Source organism: Corvus kubaryi, unplaced genomic scaffold, assembly GCF_017639235.1.
Source record: "Corvus kubaryi isolate FWS band 111438036 unplaced genomic scaffold, C.kubaryi_AGA036_p1.0 37353, whole genome shotgun sequence".
Taxonomy (NCBI): Eukaryota; Metazoa; Chordata; class Aves; order Passeriformes; family Corvidae; genus Corvus; species Corvus kubaryi.
In genome coordinates, this window is record NW_024581115.1 from 4,380,649 (window position 1) to 4,402,870 (window position 22,222).

At 39.8% G+C, this 22,222-nt stretch overlaps 1 protein-coding gene across 1 annotated transcript; it reads left to right on the forward strand.

Moving 5' to 3' along the window:
• The first annotated feature begins 1,060 nt into the window (after nucleotides 1-1,060).
• MFSD11 (major facilitator superfamily domain containing 11) lies at nucleotides 1,061-20,308 on the forward strand. The gene is made up of 14 exons (XM_042032659.1): nucleotides 1,061-1,291; nucleotides 1,484-1,654; nucleotides 3,149-3,204; nucleotides 4,200-4,307; nucleotides 4,726-4,805; nucleotides 4,904-5,000; nucleotides 6,664-6,722; nucleotides 8,720-8,861; nucleotides 9,657-9,697; nucleotides 10,465-10,530; nucleotides 12,468-12,593; nucleotides 13,491-13,665; nucleotides 14,668-14,803; nucleotides 15,319-20,308. Exons 2-14 carry the CDS (start codon nucleotides 1,559-1,561, stop codon nucleotides 15,484-15,486), a joined length of 1,350 nt encoding a protein of 449 aa, XP_041888593.1. The 5' UTR covers nucleotides 1,061-1,291; nucleotides 1,484-1,558; the 3' UTR covers nucleotides 15,487-20,308.
• Nucleotides 20,309-22,222: the final 1,914 nt, after the last annotated feature.

Below are 22,222 nucleotides of genomic sequence, written 5' to 3' on the forward strand. Positions count from 1 at the left end.
AGTGAGAGGCCTCCAAATAGACCCTGTACCACTGATTATGACTGGGATTTTCCATTCAGCCTGTTCTCAATCACCTCAGTGCCCACTCGTCTCACCCACACGTCCTGCGTTTCCTCAGGAGAGAGTTGTGAAACACAATGTCGAAAACCTTGCTGGAGTCAAGATGGACAATATTCACAGCTCTCCCCTCACCCATCCATGCAGTTGTTTCATCATAGAAGGTGATCAGGTTGGTCAAGCAGACCTTATCCCACTTCAAATCTAGTTTAAATTCTCCCAACAAGCCCTTCTAACTCCTGGGCTAAAATCCTCTTCTCCCTTTGAGACCTCTGTTTCTTTAAACCCTTTACTGTAGACAGCAGAGGTAAAATGTGATGATTTGTCATTTACTTCAATCAATTCTGCATTTCCTTCTCTGTCTTTTTTTGCCAGCATTAAAGTAGAACTGATTTAGTTGAATTCTCCAATTCCAGAGGCCCAACAGAACAAAGGATGGTAACAGGAAAAGGTGGCCGTTTAGTCAATGTCTGATCCTCTCTCAGCTTTGCTGATGTTTTAACAGAGATCTTCATGACTCGAAGATCAATTGATCTTAAATCTAGTATTTAGAAATATTGTGAAGCAAAAGATTAATGGTATCACTTCCATCCCTGGAAGTGTTCAAGGCCGGGTTGGAGGGGGCTTGGAGCAACCTGGTCTAGTGGAAGTTCCCTGCCCATGGCAGGGGGTGGGACAAGATGGGCTTTAAGGTTCCTTTTGATCAAAACCATTCTGTGATTCCATGATTCTGTAGTTGTGTGGGGTTTTTATTTTTTGGTTTGGTTCGTGGGGGTTTCTTTGTGTGTGTGTGGTTTTTTTTTAGTTTGCTTGTTTGTTTCTTTTAATCTTACCAGGTGTTATTTAGTGGATAGAAATTACAATCCTCAAAAACTAGTACAAATAATTTTATTTTAACGACTGGGAGATTTTCACCGCTTCAAGTAGGAGAAGGTTGCTTTGCTGAAACTGCATTTCCCATAGTGCACAAGGGCTTTCAGGGCTGGGTCAGCTGATCGAGACACCGAAATGTTCCTTATTTCCTGTGCACTGCTTGGAAATGGTTCGTGGGTGCGAGTGGCTCATCTTTCCTTCGTCAGGTGATTGAGAGGCCGGGGACCACAATCCTGATTTTGACAATGACGAGAAGCGGAGCCGATTAACCTGCTCGATGTTGGGAAAACTGCTCCTTTGGGAGAAAGGGATGTCATGAAGTAACACACTGCAGTCAGCCCTGTTAACTTCATGGGAACAGGTAGAGGGAATTACCTTTTGTACCAGACCTTTTGTTTTTTTTAAAGTTACCGATTTTGTTGCACGTTTTTTAAAAGAGTTACCAGAATTCTTGATTAATTGATATTTTCTAGCAGCTAATAAGTAGCCCTAACTAATCATCATTTTCGAAGCTTGCTTTCTTTTTTTCTTTTTGCTTTTTTTTTTAAAACAGAGGTTAAGAGGAAACTTTTAAAAGAAAAAAGAGTTTTTCCAGACTGAGGCTGAGGACTTGGGAAGAAAACACAAAATGTCTTCTGAAGGAAAAAAGCTTTTCAACATCATTATTCTGGGAGTCTCATTTATGTTTATATTTACTGCTTTCCAATCCTGTGGAAATATCGCGGTAGGTGTGACTTTTAAAACATGCCACATTTCTATCTCATTTATGATATATAAGCCAAGTTATCTTGGCTTGTCTTTTGTGTGCTCTAATGTTGCTTTATTTGGGATTTTCTAATGTTCAAGATACTTTGACATTTTATCTTCTTTTGGTTGTGTTTTAACTAGATTAATGTGTTTAACCAAATAATTCAGCAGGTTGTTTCTTTAAGATAGCATAGCTACATATATAACTGTGCTTGATTGCTTCGAAAGTAGAAAATTAATCTTATAAAATGTTTGAACTTTAAAATAGTACCTGCTTTGACACTTGCAGTGTTGAACAATTGAATTACACCGAACCTTGCATATTCTATATTCCATGTTCTGTATAGTCCCTTTCAAAATATTTGCCTAAGTTATTATTAACCATGCTATTATTAACTAGATTTTCATAATCTAACAAACTAGATATTGAGGGGGAGTATGAGGATAACACCTGACAAATAGACTTCTACAATTGCTAAACTGCCAAGTCACCTTCCAGCTGAAGAAGTTATTTGCTGCTATTTAGTATCTCTTTGCAGACAAAAAATTGAGCACAGCATAATGCAAATTTACTGTTACTATTTAAATTTTTAGACTCCTGCTACTGCCAGGCTTAGCCCTTTAACTTCCAGAGCTGCTTTCAGGATTATTAGTTCTGTGCCTGCAGGGCAGTTAGATTTCAATATCCCTTTTGAGCCCACAGGTCTTACAGCTCTTTTCTTTCATGCAAGAAGAGTCCTTGCTGGGTTCAGACAGATAAATGTCCTTCACTGCACTATAGAAATAACTATTTGGGGTGGTTTTTGTAAGTCCTAGTGCAGTCTGATACTTGATGTGAATTCTTAAGTGCAGCCCAGCGATCTCAGGAATTCTGTGGTGAATTCAGCACCTCACTGAATTGGACTTTGTGATCATGCAATCATGCAATTCATTGTCATAAAAGTCTTAGCAAGTGACATGTGATCAGATCTGCCAGTCCAACTAACTACATGGTCTCATGAGCACTAAAGCTGATTCAAGGGGAAAAAAAAAGGAATGAGGAAATAACGGGAAGCTGAAAAGAGTGGAAACTCTTATCAGAGATTCACAGTTAGGTCAAGTTAAGATTATTCTGAAACTTCTCCTTTTTTTCCCCCATTTCTAAAACTAAGATAGTCATACCTATCTATGTAAGAGAGGTCTTAAGTGAAACAAAAGTTTTGTGAAGTATTTTAGGTCTCTTACAAAATTATGATTTAATCATAAAGTACTAATTCCTTGTTCAAACAGATGTCTCCCTGCCAAGTATCTCCTGCATCTTTGTTGTGGAGGTGGTGTGAGTTGTAATTAACATTTAAAATTTTTTAAAGTACTTTGTAGTGTCTATTAATGAATAATTCTAATGTTTGATACTGATTTCAAACTGATGAAGGTGTTCTCAAAATACAAGACAGATTCTAACATATTACAATGTATGATCTCTTCCTCACAGCAAACTGTTATCACAAATTTAAACAACACAGACTTTCATGGCAGTGGCTACATGAGGTAATTACACAGATTTTCTTCTTACTTTGCTCCTTGCAGGGTGAACTTAGTTACAGTTTCATCCAGTAGAGAGACCCTCTCGAGATTGCAGTGTTCTGCCGACTTCACAATTTATTGGCAGACTTAAAGCAGTTTAAAACAGGCTTCTCACAGTTCTGCTCTGAATTACTTCCAGTTGAACTACATATCTGGTGTGCATGCTTTCTTTGTAGGGAGAAAAAAGCCACTCTCATCACATTCTCCACATTTTGCCTTAGGAGGCGAAGAAGGTGGACGTTTAAAAATAAACCCAACTGCTAACTCAGGCCTTGGTTGTTTGCCCTTGCACACTCTGTGTTTGTGTAGGACAGGTGGTGTGGATCAGCTCTCAGGGAGTACAACATAAATGTGAAAGGAGCAGTCAGAAAGACAAGCAAAGCCACAATAAGCCATTCTCTTTGTTGCACTGGCAGACTCAAACTTGTCAGGCGTGATCAGGGACCTTTTGCATGCCAAATTAATCTGTCATGTAGGAAAACCTGATTGCTCCTTTGAAGGGTTTGCTGTCTTAATTTAAACTAAAAATCCCACTGGGACAACATATGTCTGTAAAATTTCTGTGGTGTATTTGGCAGAAGATGAAAACCTCGCTGACAGGTAAATGAGGCTCTAGAACATTCTCCTCTAGATGTACAGGGTACAAAATACAATAACTGCTGTTCAGGCAGTTTGACAAGTGCATGCTGTAAATTACAGGATGTCATTGCCTGCAGTAGTCTGGGACTCTACTCAGCACTCCAGGGAACACTGTACACTCCTGTATTCCCACGTGCAGTGCAGTGGGTGAAGGGAACAGAAGAAAGTAAGGAAATGTTTGACCATCAAAGTTTTGCTGTTAAGTTCTGTATGTACTTAACTGAATATTTTGAAATCCACTGATCACTCTTAAATCAGTTGTAGTGATAGCCTGTATTTTATTCTAAGTATTTAATCATCTTTATTTTCTATTTTTGTAGCATGTCCATTATTTATGGAGTATTGTCTGCATCAAATCTTATATCACCTTCACTGGTTGCAATAGTAGGACCTCAATTCTCCATGGTTATTAGTGGCGTGTTTTACAGGTAAGTATTAATTTTGAGGTTTTGCCTGCCTCCTTGGAAATATTTCTTTAGTTTTTTTCACATCTAAGGCTCCTGTGCCATACATGAAATTGTACTAGCTAAGAAAAGCATCTCACAGAGATACTGCAGATGTGTAACTGCAGAGTACTTCAGCCCATTGGAAACAGCACATTTTTTTCCACAGCATTCCCAGACTTTGCTGATTGTGGAACTGAGGTTATGGTCTCAAATTAATAACTAGATAAAAAAAATTCTATGTGCTTAGAAGGGTAAAAAGATTTTTCACATACAACTTGTTTTTCAACGTCCCTTAGGAGAGTTTTAGCTGATTTAGAGGCACCTAAGTGAGATATCTGATTGTTAAAGAGCATTGTCCACTTCAAGTCAGTATCCAATAAACCGATCTGTTCTGTTCTAGCCTATACATTGCAGTCTTTATCCAACCAGCTACATGGGCTTTCTACACTGCCTCTGTGCTTATTGGCATTGCAGCTGCTGGTAAGCATTGCTCTTACTCTGCTGACTATTTTTTATGATATTGGAATGTACCTTCAAAGTGTTTTTATTTCCTGAGCAATATATTCCGTCTGTTTCAGTCCTCTGGACAGCCCAGGGAAATTGCTTGACTGAAAATTCTGATGAAAACACCATTGGAAGGAACAGTGGAATTTTTTGGGCACTCCTACAATTCAGGTAAGCTTTAGTTGTTAATTTTTCTCTTTTTTTGGTTGCGTACCCATTCTGCTTTTTACATCTTTTTATACGTGGGACACTGCATCCAAAAGTACTCCCCTGGGACCTTGCAGTCAGTGGGAAGGAGAGATGGAAGCAACATTTTTATTGGTGTTGTGTGTTACAGAACAGGGAATGAAAGCTGGATATTGCAATCTCTGCTTCTGAGGTGCTAAAAAGATACATTTCTGTTAGGGGAGCATTCGAGGGATATAACAGCAATCCTGTTGATTGTGGAGGGCTGTGCCAATTTGTGTCCTTTATTGAGGCAGAAGCTGGTTCTTGCTGCCAAGGTGAAGATATTGAAGTTAGACCTGTCAGTCAGAAGCCAGAAAAGAAATTTTGTACTTGTTTTTGATGGCTCTCTGATATTGAGTTCTGCTTGACTAAAAACATCAACAAAAGGCTCAGCATCAAGCAGGGCAGTGAGAACAAGGCAGTGAATGCTGTGTTGTGGCCATTAAGTGTTTTGTGCAGCATAGTTAATGCCTCTCATGGGAGTGTAATGCCATTAGGATATTGAGAAAATAATGAAATTATGCAACAAGATAGAGCTGATGGCTTGAAGAGAGACTGAAAAGGCTGGGACTCTTTCCTGTGGAGGAACAGCAGCTGAGGAGGGTTATACCAATGTGTTACCCAAACATGAGGGCAGGAGGGGAGCTGGGTGTGGAACTGTTGCTCACCAAATGTTGCTGTGCTGGAGCTGGGGTCACTTGGTGAGAGTAAAGAGGCCTGGTTTGAAACAGGTAAAGTGCTTTGTGGGTGATTAAACTTCTGGAGTTTGCAGCCACAGGACTGTGTGTGGAGTTGGATTGTGTCAGTAAGGTCAAAAATGAATTAAAAAAATTCATGGGAGACAGGTGCACAAATGGTTCCTGAAGAGAGATCCTTTTTACCACCTTTAATGCAACGGTTCTGAGTACTGGGAGATAACCAGGGAATGAATTGCAGAAATGCTTGGGGTGCTGAGCCTGCATTGCTAATGCTGCTGTGGGGATGGGATCCTGGTTTGAGAGAACATCAGCCTGAACCAGGGGCATACTTGTGTTTCTAAAGTTTTCAGTTCCAGAATTAACCCCTCAGTATGTTATCAGGGTAGCAATTTCCACAAACGCAGCTGATTGTGTGTTTTACAGTGAGTAAAATGCGTGGCTTAATATAAGGAAAATTGGCTCTAAAACTCTTTTAAATCATTCATTCAGAATAACTGTAATTTGGGAAGAGGTAGTGAGGGACACAATTTCCTTGAGCTGATGCAATACTTCAGACAAGACACATGACCCTGCAGAGGAAGTATTACAAAATCACCTCTAGAAACATGTCAGCTTTCTAACCTATACCTTTCCAAAATTAGAAGCAACTTAGATGGAGGTTTCCTCATTTTTGCCACCACCTTGTGTCTTGATTGATGAAAATGGAATAGCCAGCACTATGGGACAGAATCCTCAGATTTGTTTGAAGTTTTATATAGAAAGAGCTGACATGGAGAGTGACTCGTGTCTTTATTTCTTTCACAATTGCACAGCCTTGTTTATTTTTGCATAGAATAGTACTCCTGTGGTGCTACAACCCTAACTTTTTCATAGAATGTGTTTCTGACCTTTGTTCTTTTTATTTACAGCTTGATTTTTGGAAATCTGTATATCTACTTTGCTTGGCAAGGAAAAACTCACATATCAGGTGGGTACTGCTTGTTTATATGGCCAACCTTTAAATACAGTAGCATGAATAAACAGATGAAATGGTGCACTCCAAAGTGGCAGGAAGCTTGTACTAAAGCAGACTTTATTTATTTATTGTAGATAGTCTCTTCTTGGAGATTTTCCATGGTAGCTACTCTGGGATTTTCACTGTGCAGACACACTTGTGCCAAAATACACCTGTTTAGGGGGGAGGTGTTCTGGCTGTATGTGTAATATTATACACATTATCCTGTTCCAAAGTAAGCTCCTGGTGTAGAGTGTCCTCCTAAATCGTATTGGAGATTGATTAAGCTATGAAATAAAGGAAAATAATGAAAACCCATCCCAGTTCCCTTCATGGCTGCACTAATCATTGTGCTGGCACTAAGCAGTGTAGGAGGCAGAGGCTGAGATGGGGCAGCACTGCTGGGAGAGCAGAGAAAGAACTTGCTCTTCCTTAGTTTATGAAGACAAACTTCCTGATGGGATTGTAATTAATACTGTAGTTTTTTCCATTTGACACTGGCAAAGAGCAGGAATTGAAGAACAGTGGACTTTATTCATGTTCTTGAGCTGGACAGTGTTGAGAGTGTTTTTAAAGCAAAGATTTCTGGCAACTGTTGAAGCCAGGCAAAGTATGGAGGGGGTTTCACTAAAAAACTGCAATAGTGAAAATAGATTTTAATAACAAAAATGAGCATTGCTGGGAAATCAGTGCTCTGTAAACAGATAAGTTTGATTTTCCTGTTCTATAATTACTGATGGTTTTCCTTATTTAGTCCTAATGTAGAATATCTACTAGAATAGTCAATTCTTTTAACCTTTAACAGATGAGGGTGTAAGGAGTAAGATGTTGACTTTTAAATGATAATTATCAGGCTTCAGAAATAACAGAACAGAGAGAACAGTCCACTTCTTGTTTCTGTTAGCTCCATCTTTTCAGGTTCTCCGCAGACACAGGTTTGGTAATGAAACACCAGCTACTTTTTAAAGGTCATCCTCTGCATTCCCTCACCTGTAACACAAAGGCTTAAGTGTTACTGGACACACTTTGAACCTGGGGGTTCTCAAATTCTGTGCATTCCAAACTTCACTGCTCTGCTAACCACAGAATAGAGCAATTAACTATGAGGCAGTTCTGCTGTTACATTTCCCTCCATCTTAAATGTCTTGAGATTCCTCTTTATTAGAAAATTTGATATTGAACCCTAACAGCATTTAAAAATCAAATCTTTTTACTACCTGTATGAAAATATTACAGGCATTTCAAGGTGTGAAGCACACCTTCTCTTTTTGGAACTGTGATCATACACAAATTATTTTCAGGACAAGCTTGCATTTGCTGTTGAGCTAAAGGGGAGGGAAATCCATTCTTAGGTAGTATCTTCAGGGTCATGCATTAATTCAATCACAACTATTTGCTGTTACTGGCTTTTTTCCCTGCTTAATACTGGTAAATGGGAGTGGCTTTTGTGTTAGATGTGTCTGTGCTCTGCTGCAGTAAGCAGCTTGTTTAGCAGAGTTGTCCTCTCCAGCTGCTGTGACAGTTACTGAGGTTTTGGTGGTTTCAATGCCTCTGTAGTTTCCCAGTCTATGAGTTTGTGATGCCATGGTGCTCATAGTTCTGATGCTGGTCAAGAGCTTCTTTTAGAAATCTGAAGGGGTTTGGGGCAGTCTGTGTCCACTCTGAACTATATAAGTCTTCCAATATGTAATTTCTTCTGCTAATAATTTATGCACTTCCTTTAATTGGCTGCTCCTTGGTCATAGCCTTTGCATGGCAGAAAATGCGAGAGACCTCTTTAATTTGCCGATATTTTATTAGCACCATAAAACTGAGACAGGAGTTTGCCAGCAGCTCCATGTGGAAGGTAAGCTAGAAAATTAGTGTGTGTTAAACTCTGTAGCATGTGTGTGTTAGTTGTTTGGAGGTAGCTGGATTGGTTTGAGTCACTTCTGCACATCTGGTTATGGCTCTTGTTTGTTTTTCCACAGAGAGCGATCGCAGAACTGTCTTCATTGCTCTGACTGTTATCAGTCTTGTGGGCACAGTTCTGTTCTTTCTGATTAGGAAACAAGAGGATGCAAAAGCTCCAGGGGATGATGATTCCACTAATGAAATCCTGGGGGAGAGCTCGTAAGTGTTGATGGCAATAACATGGTGTCTCATCTCCTCGTTTGTGCTCCTACTCTGCAGAGGAACATCTGTGCTGGAAACATGATTGTTACCAACAACCTGGAGGATTCACAGATTTAATAGAAAAGTGTCTGTATTTTAGCAATGTATGAAAAATAATGTTCTTGATATGGCACATTCTCAAGGGTGAAGTTCAGTACTGCACATGAAGTTTTTCCTTTGATAAGTTAAGTGCCTTGTGAAAGATACCCTTCACCTCTTCTCCACTGATTATTATGAAACACTTCTATGTTTTGTCTTGCCCTCATCAGCCCAGTTGAAAGGCTGGAATAAGCAGAAAGTACTCCTTTTTTTATAGGTTGTTTTACAAACTGGAACATGTTTTTCCTATCTTCTCTAAATATATATGCCACCCTGATAAATACATTAGAAATGCACAGTTACACAGATTCAGTGCAGTTTTGCCTGAGGCATCAGCTTAAATATTTTTGCTTTATTTAAAGAGCAATGAAAATGTTATAAGAACATCAGTGAGCATGCCTGTGGAAAAAATGTTGAAAGCTGAAAATGTTCAAAAGAAAGATTCTGTTAAGCAAGCATTCACTAGTGTGGGCAGCAAATAGATTTTGTGGTTACTTCAGATCTCAGAAACTTTTAAAAATACATTGTCATATTCCAGTGTATAGTACAGGGCTAGAAAATGCACAGAAGGTTTGAAAAATGAAGGTGCCTTCCAGCACAGCAATAAAGTGTGGTTATTCTCTTCCATTTTGACCAAGTAATTTGTTTACCCAGGTCTGCACGAAACAAAATGATGAGAGCAGGGGCTGCCTTCAGTAAGTACAATTTCACATTAGAGTTGCTTTAGCAAAACCTGGCATCTCCTTCCCAGCTCTCTGTGTTTGTGCTGATGATGTGATCGTGTACAAACCACTTCAGTCACGTACCTGTGTAGTCCAGGACAGACTTGGAGTGCTCCTCCTTTGATGTGTTTTCAGATCCAAAGCTGTTGCTTTACAACAGCTTCCTTGTACAGATGAGCACAAAAGGAGCGGGTTACAACTTGGGAAAGGCAGTGTGAGATTGAAAAATAAAAATCAACAAACATATCAAGATAAAAAGAAGTCATATGGTGTTTGATTTTGTCACCAGTTGATACCAGTTAACAATTTAGAACTGAAGCAGCTGCAGTTTCCTTTGAAGCTTGATGTGTTCTGCCTGAGACTTTTAAGTTTGTTGTGAGAACATGGGGATCTTCACTGAAAACCTATTCATCCTTTCAGGAGACAGTTGCCATGAACTGAGAGTACAAAAATACAGTGAGCAGAAAATTGTCTGATAATTGAAAACTGTGTATCTCCTCTTTAATATTTCTCCTACTACATTTCTTACAAGAAATGAGTTTTGTATGCCACGTTTCTTCTAGATGTCAGGTCAGGGTTGTTTTATTTAGCACTCTGCTGTAATAAACAGTAAATAAAACTTTAATGCACAGTTTGTATAATAACCAATTTTTGCTTTAAGCAAAGAGCAAAAGTAAGTGTAGATTATCTTAGTAGTATGATCAGAAGTTTTATTAATTTTCTTTATTATTTCTTTGCAGAGAAATCTATTACACTGAGCTTCACCAAAGAGATGCTGCTTCTCAGTGTTACAACAGCCTACACAGGTATGAAGCCAGCAGAGTTTCACCATGGAGCAGTGGCAAGGCATTGCTTGGGATTTTAACCCCAGACTGGAATTTTAACCCATATCTCTGCAAACATTACTTAGATATTTTAATTAATTTTGGGTTACTCGTGACGTTTCTGGGTCCTGGCGAGTGTTTCTGTACAGGAGGAGGGGTGCATCCAAATCTGAAGGTGCTGGTTCAGTGAAGTTCTGGGTCCCAAAGTGAGGGTTAGACAAAATTTACAGAGCTGGCTTTTATGGGATTTGATACTGCACTATCAATAGTTTGTAGACTGTTTAATGCAGTTGTATTGCATTTGAATTAAGGGAATGTTTGTACATCACACCTTCATTAAGGCATGGGAGAGTCCTCATGCTCTTCAGTTTAGTCTTGGTTCTATTGGGAAGCAGCTTAGCCATTTTCAGCTGGTTTTTTCAATAGTATTTGCTGTGGCAAGAGTTCTTACTCTTTTTAGCAATTTTTAGTTAAACTTGGTCTGCCATCCTTGGACCAATGTATGAGTTGTAAAATAAAAAAATATTTTTGCCATATAAGTGATTCTTCCACCAAAAAAATACTGTAAAATCCTTGAATTGTTTTTTTTTGGGGGGGGGGGGGCGGTTCTTGCTCCTTATTTGCCTTCAGATGTAGTTTTGTTTGTGATCAAATTAGGGTTTTTTATTAAATAGGTGCACTTTCAGAACCTAAGCTCTGAGTCACTGTTATGAAAAATTACTGTTAGGTGAAAAGAAAAACTTTGATGTGAACAAAATATAAACACTGCACTTTACAGTCAGCTCCTGGTTGAGAAACAGCAGGAGCAGCTCTGGCGTTGGGTTGCTCCAGCCACTAATCTGAGTTATAAATTACTTCACAGCATCTCCAAGTGTTGTGCTAACCCAGATTAACTCACCTGAATTCCTCTGGGGATGGGAATGTGGAGCAAGATAACAAGGGAAGGGAGTCAGTCAAGGTTTTGCCTGAATACCCTGAAATTTGGGGTTACAGGTGGCATAGAAATACATCAGTCCAGACTGGGGAAAAAATATCTGCTGCCATCTTCTGGATCTGGGTCGGTGTTGCCACTTTGTGTAGGAAAACAGAAAATTCCATAAGGCCATCAAGGACTTTTATTCCAAAATTACTGGTCAGGTTTAGAGGCTCCAAGTGCACCCCTATTTTTGAAGCAGTTTATCCAGGCAGGGCAGGGTGTGCTGTACCAGAGTTTGGCTGTAGCAAAAGGCAAAGGATATAAATGAGGAAGTTTTACTTTGAGCTGTTTAGGAATAACAGTTTGCATTGTTTTACATACACTTTTTTCTTGAGTTGGTATTTTTATCCTGATGGTCATGTTAGCTGGACTCAGTGGTGTCACCTTTCCTCACACGAATGGCAATAGAAAGAAAGAAAGAAAGAGGATTTTAAGCAAGTAGAAGTTCTTCCTCAGCTTAAATTCATTATCTATGTACAGAAAAGTTCATTTTAGGATTCTTTGCTCCTTCTTGGTATTTGGGGATGCAGGGACTTTTAGGAATGCCATAACTTGAAGGGGGGGAAATCCTATACTGAAATTGTGCTTTATTTCATCAGTTACTTTGTGTTATTTCACATGGTATTTGTCATTTGATAAAATTCCAGAGTTCTTGAGAAGTAGAAATAGAAACTGTGTGTAGGGGTTATGTCAAGAGTAGCAGCACTGAACCTGAGTGCCTGTGACACCAATTAGTGACACTTCTGTAATGTGCCTTTTGTGAACTGGTATAGAAGAACATAATAATTACAGAGTTTAAAATCCCCTCTTTGCTTCTATTACCCACACCTTGTTTAAATATATGATTTAAAGATACCTGAGGGGAAATCAGCCTTTAGCATAAAGATTTTCTCATGACTTCCATGAAAGTTCAACTATCAGTTCTGTTTGGTTTCCTTCCAAGGTTTGGTGTTAACGTTCTTTTCTGGAGTGTATGGAACATGCATTGGTGCTGTGAACAGGTTTGGCAGTGAAGAGAAGAGCCTGATTGGTCTCTCTGGTATTTTTATTGGTGTTGGAGAAATCTTGGGTGAGTCTGAATTTGCTGCCTTTTGAGAGCAAAAAGGGTTAGGGTGATGTAGCTATTCAAAGTGGGGTGGGGTTTTTTTTGTGTTTAACTCAACAGTGTGTTTTGAGCTTCCAGCAATAATGATGTGAACACAAAATGAAATAGTAGCAGTAGAATTGGCACTGTGGTTCCTTACTGCCCTGTGAGTTGTACCTTACACTGTGTAAAGTGGATGTAGACCAACATCTGATGCCTATGAATTCTGATATTCTGCATTCTCTTTGGGTTACTGTGGAGGAATACACAGACTTAAAATGTGAGAAACACTGGGCTGCAGTGTTATTAGGGAATTGACACCGTTTTGCCATTTTAAATGCTATTTTGAAATAGTATTATGTTTGCATTTTTATTACTTCTTGGGTGATAAAATTTTCAAATTTTTGAATAAATGGTTACACTAAGGATTTCTTTCTTTAAAAAGTTTGCTTGTGTTAAATGAGATGTGATATTTGAATAAATTTGGATGCAGGTAATATTCATTAAGTAAATATTTCTTTTTTTCCTGTAGACTCAAGTACTGTGGTGTTTAACAAAAAACCACTGTTCATTAGCAGCTCAGATCCATTGAGTTGCATGGGTTTGCAATTAAGAGCTGAGCACAAGGCTGTCCATTTTCACTTAGTGCTGTTGCAATACTGAAGGAAGCTGGCTGCTGGTTAAATACTTGCTAAAAGGTGAAATATCTTCATCAGCAACCATCTGATCAATCTCCTGCCCCCATTTCCCTGGCAAACTCCTTGGGGCTGTTTGCATGTCAGTCAATCTTTGTTACCCAGTGTGGGGACGTTTATAATTTAAATTGTTGGGATTTCAATCTTCACTTCTGATTCAGTTTTCTCCTCGTTTGTGCTCCTGCAGGGGGAGGAATCTTTGGCTTGCTGAGCAAGAAGAGTCGCTCTGGCAGGAACCCAGTGGTGATGCTGGGCATCCTTGTCCACTTCATAGCCTTTTATTTAATTTTTTTCAACATGCCAAATGATGCCCCCATCGCTCCTATGGAAGGAACAGATCAAGTTGCTTATATGATTCCAAGGTATGTGAGATTTTTTTCCCTTTGGCTGCTGTAACTCAGGATGTACGTGAACAGCAGAATTTTCTCTACAGAGAATTCCTTGAAGTTTTTTTCTGTGTAATGACTAACTCCCTAGAAAAAGCTTTCAGGAATTCTGTTTTTATTAAAGGTAGATATTCCACCAGTGTGCACCCAATTAAAAAACTTGAATGGCATAAGAATAAAAAGCCTGGGGATGAATAATAGCACCTGTGTCACTTGACAACTGATGTTTCTGACATGTAGCACAATAGCAAGACCAGCATCTATTGTAGTAGGTGTTAAGAATTCGGTTTATTTCAAAACAGTCTTGGGCTCAGTTTTACATCAGGGAGCACCAGCCTTGCACTTTTGCACTGGTTTCCAAAGTCTTCCAGTGCTTATTGTCAAATTCCACTTGGTCTAACTGCATCCTGTCCCTTAGAGCACTCAGTGTTTGGGGGAAGAATATAGAAAGCTTTCTTACCTCATCATTACAGCTTTCTTTTGGGGTGTATTTTTGCCATTTTGTGTGAAAATCCTGTATTTTCAGTTCTGCAGACCCAGCTGCTAACTTGCAATTCTAAGCATTTGTGCTTGTGCAGGTGACTGGTCTTAGCTGGAGTATTTTTCTGCCAAATGAGTTGGTATTTCTCTAACATTCCTGCAGATTTTGTGAACTCGCCATGTGGCTCAGCTTTTAATCACTGCTGTGTGGGCTCTGTGGCTCCAAGCACCAGAATGAGTTCTTTTTAGAGATTCTAATTCAGTGTAGAATTGACTGCAGGTAACAGTATTAGAAGTCTTGGCATTCAAGAAACTAAAGCTGATGAAACAGCCACTCCTTTTGCCAAGCCAGGCGTTCCCAGTTCTTTTCTAGGGAAATTAAAAGTGTGATAACTTTCTTCCATTCTCAGTTTCCAAATAAGTCTGCCAAAAATAGTTTATAGATGTGTGAGCTGTTTGAATGAATGGCTTTTAAATTGGAATTGCTTTCTCCTTCAGCAAAGAGGTGGCCATGCTCTGCAGCTTCCTGCTGGGGCTGGGGGACAGCTGCTTCAACACCCAGCTCCTCAGTATTTTGGGATTCCTGTATTCAGAGGACAGTGCTCCTGCCTTTGCCATCTTTAAGTTTGTTCAGGTATTTCCTAACTTAGCTTTTTGGACCTAGGATTGTTGGGATATTACTGAAATACTGGGTTAGGCTTTTAATGAGCTAAAAAAAATGTTTCTGCAAATTATTTCATCCTGAATTTTGGTGTAAAATAGTTTTGTGATGCTGGAAACAGTTTCCTGGGCTGTGATCTTCAAGCTTTGTCTGTGTTGTTTCTAGACAAAGTGGTTTGAAATACCAGAGATTTTGGTAGTGTTTTTACCAGTTTGAAATACCAGCTTGCAACGCTAGAAACACTTTGGAGTTTGGTGTTCATTTTCTACAGTTGTGCACTGTTTAAATAACAAATAAAAACTAAATCTGTTGTGGGACATGCTGAGACATATGTTGAGGTATAATGAAGCCTTAGGATTGTCTGTCTACTACAAAAGCATTCTGAGAGCTTCATATTAAACTGTCTGTGTCAGTTTGATAATCCTTCTGTAGCAGCACCAGCCTGGAAATCTCCACTGATAATCTTCTCACTTTGTTTTTCCTTTCAGTCCATCTGTGCTGCAGTTGCCTATTTCTACAGCAACTACTTCCTGCTGCAGTGGCAGCTCCTGATCATGGTGATCGTGGGCTTCTTTGGAACAATCACCTTCTTCACAGTGGAGTGGGGAGCAGCAGCAGCCCTGGTTGCCCGTGGCTCAGACTACAGCAGCATCTGATCCCTGTGCCAGGCCTGCTCTGCCAGGAGGAACAGCACAGGCACGATTTTTGGGAAGTGTGAAAAGGTGAAAGAGGTCGAGTTGCTGCACAGGTTGAGATGGAGGAAGCTGCTACTTCAGTCCAGCTGAATGTGAGACAGGAGGGAAAAAAAAAGCCAAATTTGAAAGGCTTTTTTTCCTTGCTTGGATCAACTGAGCGTGGTATATGTGTTGTTAAAAGTCTGGTATTGGAAATGGAAGGAAATGCAGGAATCCATGTATTGAACAATTCTCTTCTGAGATGTCCCTTTCAGAATGTAATTGCCTAATTTCACTCTACAGTGCACTACAGAATTAGTTTGGGGGTTTGTCCCTTAACTATTTCCTATATTCTGGTTCTGCAGACATTGGAATTCCTGTATAGAATGAGTGATATTTTTATAAGGTAGATTGAATTGCAGATCGTGTCTGCACAGCTGAGAAATCAATTTGGCATTGAATTTTTCAACAATTAGATGTGAGGAAGTATTTCTGTGGGAAATGTTGCCTTACTCTGTATCTCTCAGCTCCTTGTTTCCCAACCTTTTGTTTATTAATCTATTTCATGTGCCTAAGTTGTCAGATCCATGGGGTTTTTTGTTTGGTTGGGTTTTTTTTCTGTTTTGGGCTTTTTTGGGTTTGGTGTTTTTAATTTTCTTGTAAGGAAGTCGATCAGGTTATAGTGTTACATGATAGATTTTACCAGAATTTGAAGAAATGACCCTTGGCCATCTGAAGGATGGGATCCCAAGGCCTGTGAAATATTGATGATGGAAAACAGCTTCTGGCTCAGCATCTCAGAATTGAACTGTTGGGAATTGTGTTGGGAAAGGTGCTGAACCTTCCTCAGGGTAGTGCTACATGAAGGACCATAACCCATGGAGGACCATAATCCATGGCTTCCCTCCCAGAATCCCAAATAGTTCTTTTGAGTTCAATGGCATTTTCATCATAAAATGATGAAAATCTGTGATGGGAGCACAGAGATAACTTTAGAAAGTACAAATGGCCCAAGAATGTGAACTGTCAGAATAATACTGCAGTGTTTATTCTACTGCATGACCTGAAACACTGGTCCTAAATTGTTTTATTCAGTCTGTTTTGGGGAAAATGTACTGTAATCTTCCTCCACCAAATAGGAAAGCAAGGTTACTGGCATAGTAACTACATTTTAATCCAGAACTGTTATAGATGATGTAACAGGCAGTGACTGACTGACTCACCTTGACTTTATCTGCCTACACAAAACTCTGAAGTACTTGCAGTTATGTTTGTCTGGTGGGCAGAGAACAGGCATGGAACACTGAGAAGGTGTTTTTAGACACTCCATGGAGCTATTTTTAGAAAAGCACCGTTCACCAACCCTTTTTTATGCACAGTCAGAATATGAATGTTTTATCTTTAAAGACAAGTTTAGAAAGACTCGGCTGGTTACGTGTCAGTAGCTCCCACGTGTTGTAACTGTGTAGGAGCTCCCAAGGTTAATCCTGGGGAGGGAGGGTGGCATCTCCTGTGACATTTGCTGTCACTTTTGCTCTCCAGGAGCAGTGTCACAGCTCCCGTGGAGCACAGCCCTCGTTGTGCACAGCCAAAGAGCCCAGAGGGATCTTCTTACAGGGATAGAGAAAGGGATTTTTAAATTCACGGCAGGTTCTTGCTGTGTGATCAGCAAGGTGTTGATGGAGGGGTGAGAGGGCAGCTGAACACCCAGCAAGCAGAGAAATCTGTGAGGACAAGCAGGAGAGAGAGGCTATGGGTATTCCCAGGAGATTCAATGAATGATGTAAAAGAGAATGAGGCAGAACGTGTATTTGAGTGAGGGGTCACCAGTGCCATTCCAATTTGTCAGGCAGCCTGAAAAAGCATTCAGTGTTCAATCAATATGTGATTAATGGCACCAGCAGCACTGCAAAGTCTCTCTCTCACCCACTCCTGTTACCCTGCAATTTGAAGCATACGGTTTTTATATACTGAGCATTACAAAGGTGTGGATTAAAGGATGCTGCCAGTGATTAAAATTCTCTTGTTGCTACACATTTGTATTTTCTCCAGAGGACCAAGAGGGATAAAGCTTTTTTTTTTTTTTCAGATAGGGAATTACTGATTTTTTTTTTTTTACCTCTAAACCCTTTCTGGGCCCTATTTTCCCCATCACATTAATGAGAGCAGAAAGACATGAAAATTCACAAGGAGCAGTTTTGTCTTTCAGTATATTTGGGTGAAAAAATGATTCTTGGGTCTTGTGATGATGAGTAACTTATGAGTGCATTTTAAACAATGCCATTTAATTGTAAGTAGGTTAGGCTCTCATGAGGTTGCTTTTTTAATTGATCCCTTTTAATGATGAACTTCTGTGATGTTCGTTTGCCACATAAGAATTATATGAACTATTCTATTAGAAATGAAAAGTGCTACGTTTATGTAGTTTCAAAAGGCACTTTGAAACAAACTTAGAGGGATACTAATGAATAAGGACTTGTGGGTTTTCAGTACCTCTGTGAATCTGATGCTTTACTTTTTTTTTCTCTTTCTCTCTTCTGGTCTGCCTCAGTATCAGATAATCTTAGAAGGCTGCTCAGAACTATTTATAGGGTCATTAAAGGGAAGTATTATTGCTCTGTGACAAGTTCTACAAGAAATCATGACAATCTCCAAGCTGCATCATGGATAGCTATTCTTTATTACTATTAACTGTGTAAGTATTGCTTTTGACATTTGATCTGAAGAGAGAGGCCTCAGTTACTCTGGCTGCTGCTGACAGATGATTGCTTTTCACTTAGTGAAATATTTTTTTGATTTGCCAAGAGGTGAAAAATCCTCTCCAATATACACAGTTGTTAATTTGGTTGAAATTTTTGGTGTAGCAAGATAAAGAGCAGTAACACTGACATCCATTTATGATTCCATCTCTTAATCTGTTAATCATCATTTACCAACCACGAGGCTGCACCTCCTTCATTTCACCTCAGTGGCCTTTGAACAGTTTCATGTTAATCTGAATTGGGAGCTCACTGTTAAATTAAGTGGCATTGGAAAAAAAAAAGCTTTTGCTTTATCTGTGGCTTTGTTTTGTATTAGAGATTTCATCTTTATATGCAAAATTATACATTAGCTTGCTTTGGTTTATTAAAAAGTCCTCTTTCATTTTTTCCCCCTCATTCTTTTAAGGTGTTACTAAGGTTTAATATCTTGACATATCACATCCTCAAGTTTTTCAAACAAATGCTAAACAGGAAATGAAAACTGATTTTCTTGACAATTGAGTGCCAAATAAGCTGCTAAAAATGTCTTTAATGAATCTCATATAAACATATCTATATTTTGTCTTGCCAGTTGGTTTTCGTTTTGATACATGGATGCATGGAGAATTTCTACAGCTGTAGACTTTGTTCATAATTAATGATGTGGTTTTACTTCTGTTGTGTTAATTTCATTAGGTACAATCTATGTTAGCGAGCTGAGATAAGGAAAAGAACCATTTATAGGTTTTTTCAAAATAATTCAAATCTATAATTTTCTGCAGGTACTGCTAAACTCTTAAGGGATATTAAAAAAAAAAAATCCCAAACAACCAGAACCCCCAAAAATCCTTAACCAAGGTCCCTATCTTAGCAGAAACCCTCCTGTGGTACAGCTATGAAAAACAAGAAGTCTGGTGCTGGTAACTTCTTTGAATGTTTGTGACCATTTTAAAATATACTGGACAGAGAACTTCCTGGTGGGGTTTGCTGTGACTTTATGGAAAATAATTTAAATGTAGAAGGCCATAAATTCAGGACCATGTGCCAGTTAAGCAGACTGACCTCTGGACTTCCTTGGAATTCCACAAGCTTACTTCAGATGAGGAATGTGGTTCCCTGGACTCCAGCCTAAGTGCCAGTAATTAATGCGCAGAGGGATGTGTGAACAGAACCCTAAATGCTGTATGTTAGGGCAAACACTGTTGGCTGTCAGTATAAATAGGAAATGCAATGTTCAGCATCATGCCAGGAGCCACAATACCCACCCTGGACCCAAAGTGTGCATGTGTGTCAGTGAAGGCATGACCTTACAACCACAACCATTAATTTTCCTGGTGAAATGTGTGTTTGAAGGCTTTATCCACACCTCTGTTTTCTTTGTAGCCCCACTAATGTTAATTGAATGGCAGCAGCAGTTAATACCATGTTTTCCATTATCTCTGTCTAACATGCAGACAAAAATAATAAAAGATGGGATAATTTAGAGATGGAGCTGAACTGGGAAGTTTGCTCCTTTACAAGGACCTTGCCCTTCTGATATGACCGTGCTGGTCCAAAAGCAAGATTGAGACTGTTGTGATTTTCATGGATAAATTCAGAATGGTGCCTTGATAAATTTAGTTTCAGAGGTTGTGTTAGTACCACAGAGAAGCACCAATAAGAGTGGGGAAAAGGTCCTTAAAATGCAATAAAGAGCAAATCTGGAAGAGAGAATTAGTCTCAGTGGGCACATGAAGGGGGTGCTTTGTTCAGCTGAGTTTGTGCATTGGAAATCGAGATTTCTGTTTAGTTCATACTGCCTCTGTTAAGTTGGTTATCTCTGCTGTTAGAAGTCTTCCTCCAAGCTCTCCTTTCTGTTTTGTTTACATTTTGACGCCGTGCAGGAGTCTAAATGATTGAAACCTTTTTTTACCTTAATAAAAGGTGTCCTTGCGTTGGAATTGGTGGTAATTGAGAGCAGGCTCCCACAATGATTATCCTTAATGGAAACGCTGATTTCAAGTGAGTGTACTGCCTCTTCTTCTCATGGTCACAACCACGCAAATAAAGGCGAATTACAGACATTGTTTTTGTTAATAGGCTCGTTAAGTTGTCGGAATTGTTCTTGTCACTGTTGTAAACAGTCGTGCCCGAGGCTTTGGGAGAGGGAGGCACAGTCGGAACTGATGGCTCTTGGAAGTGCTTTGTTAGAGCCTGCTTAGGGACACAGAAGTGTTCGGTTTAGTGCTGAGGAGTCCTTGGGAAATGCTTCATTCTGGTGTAGACACGCACCAGTGAAGCGTCTTGGGGAAATCAGTGGCTGCTTCAGCCTTAGCCTGTTCCCTTGCCCTGATGGAGAGCCCATCTTAAGGAAACAGATGCTGTTGTTAAGAGTAGAACATGTCTGAATGTTGGTTTGGGGCTTGTTTTTGTTGTTAGTTTCCTTTTTCCAGTATCCTTTCCCACGATTTCAGTTACTTTCCTCCTAACACAAGTGCTCTTGTCTGGAAGACTCCACAAAATCGATCGGAGTCGCGGAGTACTTGGGTCCTGTTTATCTGAAATTAAATGTGGCTGTGCAGGGCTTTGTCCAGGGTAAAAGTCAGGATTCAGTGCAGGCTCCATCCTGCAACTGCCGGGAATGGAGGGAGCAGCAGGGAACAGCTCTGCTGCCTCTCATTTGGCTGGATAATACATGAAATAATACAATTGCAGAGGTGAAGGTGCTCAGGGAAGGTAACAAGGAGGAGGCCAGTACAGATGAATTCTGCCTGCTGCAAGTTTTTCCTTGAGATTCAGTAATTTGAAGATTTGTCAAAATCCACTGTGGTTTCACCAGTGGGATCTTTGGATGGCCTTGGCATTCTGATTTCCGAGGGAAAGAATTTGTATTCAATACCTGACTGCACAATCCTTTATGTGAACAAATAGAAAAGAACCTTGCAGGTTAACTTTTGCTGTGCACAGCCTTTTGAGTCTTGGATAAAAGGACATTCAGGAGTTTGCACTTCAAAGTTAATCATGAAGGGAGGGAAAAATAGAAGGTTTGTGCCTTAAATAAAATTTAAAAAAAAAAATCTGTCATTCTGTCATATGAAAAGGAAATTGCTGTTTAAGGTCACCTAGTGAAATTAGCTTCAATTAAGCATCCTTTGTAAACGCAGTGCTTGTTGTCAGAGCCACTCATCTTGTGCTAATGCCTGACCTTCTGAGTTTATGATTATTAATCTGTTTAAAAAACCCTAAACCACCTAAAACCGAATAGGTTATTATCTGTGTAATCAGCTGTTGAAAGGAGCATCGCCACCATACATCATTATTTGCTTTGTGCTCACCAAATTGTGACTGACAAAGCATTTGTTTCACAGCTCCAGAGCTGAGTGATGGTGCTAAGGAGGTATTTCCTCTGTTGGATGCTCCAGCCATGGGATTGGGTGTTGGGGGCTGAAAACAGAGGCAGTGGAGAGAATCAGAAGCTGCTGAAGTGTCCCTGCCCTGTTCCCACTGTGATGGAGCAAAGTGCATGTGGAGGATGGCAGTGAGTGCTCAGCCTTTCCCCTCGCTGGAATTCCTCCAAGTACACATCTAAAACTTGCAGGCCAAACTTCTTAAACTGCCTTTCTTCCCATGATACCTATTCCTGTAAAATATCTGTATAGGATAGAAATGGCTGCTGTGGTGTGTTCCTGTGCTCGGCTCCACACAGGGCAAACCCAACACGTCCAGCTGGTGCTTCCATTTCGGTGTTTTCTCTGTGTGGAGGTGACCCAGCCATGGAAGTGGCTGCTTTTCCTCCCCTGCAGGGCTGGCATTCAACAGGCACTTGTGCTGTAATTGGAAATTCTGGAGAAAATAGGGCACGAGTGAGCCTGAAAAATGAATATTCCAGCGCTTGCATTCATCTGCCACCCTTACCCCACTGCAAAGTGAAAGAGAGCAGCGATCACAGGCACATCTCGACGACATTTATGAATAATTATCATCATTATACTTCACAA